General features: G+C 29.9%; 1 protein-coding gene across 1 annotated transcript in view; it reads right to left on the bottom strand.

Moving 5' to 3' along the window:
• Positions 1–3,768, bottom strand: part of LOC111613467 (ubiquitin-protein ligase E3A-like) — a 60,076-nt gene extending 56,308 nt beyond the window's left edge. Inside the window, exons 1-2 of the mRNA XM_023354823.1 lie at positions 3,716–3,768; positions 1,797–2,347 (exon numbers count right to left, since the gene is read on the bottom strand). Coding sequence (XP_023210591.1) covers positions 1,797–2,347; positions 3,716–3,768 — 604 coding nt within the window. The remainder of the gene's footprint in view (positions 1–1,796; positions 2,348–3,715) is intronic.
• Positions 3,769–4,018: the final 250 nt, after the last annotated feature.

The raw sequence follows: 4,018 nt of genomic DNA, 5'->3' as shown, positions 1-4,018 counted from the left end.
GGATTAGTCGTATTTTTCCCACCATTTTCATTCTAAACCATATTATCATTATATATTTTGACAGCTAGCATTTTAAGGCTTATTTGTAAAAAATTTTGTTTGATTTTGTGCAATTGTTTATTTTTTGCATCCCATCAAATATGGAAGATCGAAAGCATCATTTTCGGCATATATTGCTTTTTTATTACCAAAAAATCAAAATGCTGTTCAAGCAAGAAAAAAACTGTGGTACATGTATGGAGATAATGTGTTAAGAGAAAGACAGTGCCAAAACTGGTTTACAAAATTTTGTTCTGGCAATTTCAATATTGAAGATGCACCACGTTCTGGATGGCCAATTGAAGCCAATGAAAACAAAATAAAGGTATTGATTGAAGCAAACTGCTGAATAACAACACGTGAAATCACTAAGAGATTAAATCTGGCAAATTGAACTGTTTATGATTACTTGAAACAAATTGGTTTTGTTTCAAAACTCAATATATGGGTTCCACATGTTCTTAGAGAAATGCTCTCTTTGGTGGGATTTTAAGGAAATTTTGTTTTTGGAGCTTTTACCAGACAATTTAACAATTGATTCGAAAGTGTACTGCCATCGAGTAAACAAATTGAGTAATATCATCAAACAGAAAAGGTGGCCAGAATTGAACAACAAAACAGGTGTAGTGTTTTGCCACGATAATGTCAAATTTTACACAAGTTTGGTAACTCGTCAGAAACTGTTCTAACTTAGATGGGACGTACTATCACACCAACCATATTCACCATATGGAGCACACTCAGATTATTACTTGTTCTGGTCTATACAATTGTTTTTTAACTGTAAGACATTTACTTGAAATGACAATGTCAAAAATCACTTGAATCAGTTTTTTGTAAGCAACAATAAAAACTTTTATGAATGTGAAATCATGCTACTACCAGAAACGATGACAACAGGTATTTGACCAAAATGGTCGATATATAATTCAATAAAATATTTATTTATTATAAAAATATTGTGGTTTTTTTCACGGAAAAAAAACAAACTTACTTTCTGAACAACCCAATATTTTGAAGATATTTTTCTTTCTTTTTGTCATCACCTACATGTTTCATTTATTTAACTGTTATCTAAATTACAGTCGACAATGTATACGAGATAGGTAACCATGCGACTGCGCTGCATGGTTACCTATCTCTATACATACGTGTCTTACCCCTCACCTGCTGACACCAAAAATATAACGCTTACCTAGATGATATCTTTTATTTATATGAATGTTTAATGGTATAATATACAGCCTATATTATTCCATTAGATCCCTGAAGGTCCATTCTAAATATTGGTGAAAGAATTTTTGAAATCGGATGAGTAATTTCGGAGATTACCTCCTACATCCAAACTTACAAACTTTACCTCTTTATAATATTAGTATAGAAGTACAGATAGTCAAGTTTAAACAGTCCAACTCCATAGAATAACATGCAAAACTGATTGACAGGCAAGACTCAACCATAGATTTGAAATTGTTAACAATGATATCAATTTAAAAAGTTCCCTTGCTAGAAATTAGGATATTTTTCTTTAAAGAATGGAATTGAAATCACATCCTAATTATGAAAAAGTATCATGCAAAAGAAAAGTCTTCTAGAATTCATAAAAACCATTTCATTTATAAAAATAAATACTTTAAATTGAATCCAATTATTAATAAACTTATTAAAATTCAATAAATTTGAAATAATATCAGGAAATGTTTTTATTTACTAAATTTAAATTTTAAGTAATAAAAATATTTGTATCATTAATGTACCTGAATTAGGTATGATATTATCTTCTAATAATCCATAACAAGGTAATCTTTTTGAGTTGGAAGTTGATGGCTGAAATGGTGATATTACATCTACTATTTGAGAAAATTCACAATCATCATCGTCGTCATCTTCATCAGAATTAATCATATTTCTCACTTGGTGACATTGATTAGATTTATTTCTGTTACTGTTTATCCAATCCCCCTTGGGGTCATTAGATATATCCATATAACCAGCTTTATTTGTTGTAGAAGAAACACATCCTTGCATTGTTTCTTGAGTATTATCAACTTGTGAAGACCCAGCTTTATTTGGAGAATTGTTAAATACTTCTGGTAGTTTAGCCATTTTTGGAGAATTTGATTCACAGAGTTTTGCTCTTGGATGTGATACAAAAAGTTGTAGAGCCATTGCTGCTGCTTGATCCGGAGAAAGTTTTTGAATCTTTCCACTTGAAGCACAATGTATGTTTGAACATTCTGGTTTTCCACAGCCATCTGTTAACTGGTAATAATAACGTTCAATTAACTTCCTGGCAGCAGTTCGTTTTCTGTAAAAAGTTTAATATAATTAATATAACAATAAGAAAAATAGCACATATAATAAATTGTAAAGCTATGCATTAAGAAATAGCATCATAATGTAAAATTATAAACTGTTTAGAAAACAAATACAATGGAAATGTAGTGCTGTGGCACTGCAACCTTTGGCTATGTCTTGGGCTACTCCAATATTTTTTTTTGTTGGTGTGTTTTAGCTGGCAGCACTGACACTTTTGTGTGATGTTTTTCTGAGGACTGTGTGTCTGAATGTGTGTCGTGTTGAATCGAACGTTTTTGATACTAGATTAACTTCTAAAGTATAATTTTTATTTGTTTTTATATTTTTCAAAATATTTATTTTGTTTATACAAAATAAAGAAATAATTTTTAACGATACAATAGCCACAATTATTATTATAAAAATCTACATTAGGCTTAACAGTGACGAAAATTCAACACAAAGCGACACGCAATGGAGAAAAATTTCAACATGGGATAGGTTAATATATTTTTTCGTACATAATCGGTTATCCGAACAACCTCAGTCCCCAATTGATTCGGACAAACGACGCTCTACTGTATTGCAATGACCTGTAAGGAAGGAGTTAAAAATGATTTGTAAACAGTTACTGCACAAGATACATTAGTCAATTTAGCAATAATCTGAATTGAGAGAAATTTATCCAGTCAACTGAATTTTCAAGATGGCATGAACACTTCTGCAAAATTAAAAGCCTACAGAACTTTTTATACAACAAGCTGTACATTAACATGTAAAAATTGTTTTATAAATTAAAAACAAAGTGTAAATAAAGTTTCTACTAAGTTAGTAACTGTTTTTTTTATTCTCATTCTCATTACATGTATTCCTACATGTACATGTAAGAAATGTTATAGCACTTCTCAGCACTATATTTTGTAGCACCCCAAGTTGAAAACCACTGTATTAGGTAAGGATAGACTGTGTGCTAAAATATTTTATCTAATATCCTAACATAAGAGATATAATGCCTGAAAATTTATTTTCTCTAGATAAATGTAGCTGGTTAATTCTTCCCAAGAAATTGATCCCAGGACAATTCTTCTCAGACAACTCTTCCCCAAACAGTTCTTCTCTGAACCATTTTTCTCCAAGCGGTTCTACCTCAGATAATTTACTGAACATTTTTTTACATAATTCTTTGCTTCAAAAGTTTTTCTCCAGACAATTTTCTATCATACTTTTTTCTCCAAACATTTTTTCTTCAGAATATTATTTTTCTACATACTTTTTTGCAACATTATTTTTTTAATTATTCTTATTTCTAAATAGTCACAAAATGCCAAATGGCTTAGAAGTGACATCACTGTGTCAAATAGAGCATAAAATTACATACTTGGTCATATCTGCCATATATGATACAACATTTTCATCACATATACTGTACATTTTTAACATGTTATAAAAATTAATTATAATATTACTAATAGTAAATTAGTTCAGTGAAATGCATTAAAAAACTGATATATAAGGTTTATTTTGGCAAACTCTTGCCATGGTTTTTGCATACTATTACTAAAATGAATTTATACTTATAAAACTAATGAAATAACTCATTCTAATATGAATGATTTTTAAAACTCATGCCCTGTTGACACTAAGAGAGCCTTTTTTAGCAAGCCCATTATGGGTTTAGCCA

This window comes from Centruroides sculpturatus, unplaced genomic scaffold (assembly GCF_000671375.1).
Source record: "Centruroides sculpturatus isolate CEXI.00-Female unplaced genomic scaffold, Cexi_2.0 scaffold1791, whole genome shotgun sequence".
In the NCBI taxonomy this organism is placed as follows: domain Eukaryota; kingdom Metazoa; phylum Arthropoda; class Arachnida; order Scorpiones; family Buthidae; genus Centruroides; species Centruroides sculpturatus.
Note: the sequence above shows the minus strand (reverse complement) of the source record. Positions and strands in the feature narration are given on the sequence as shown.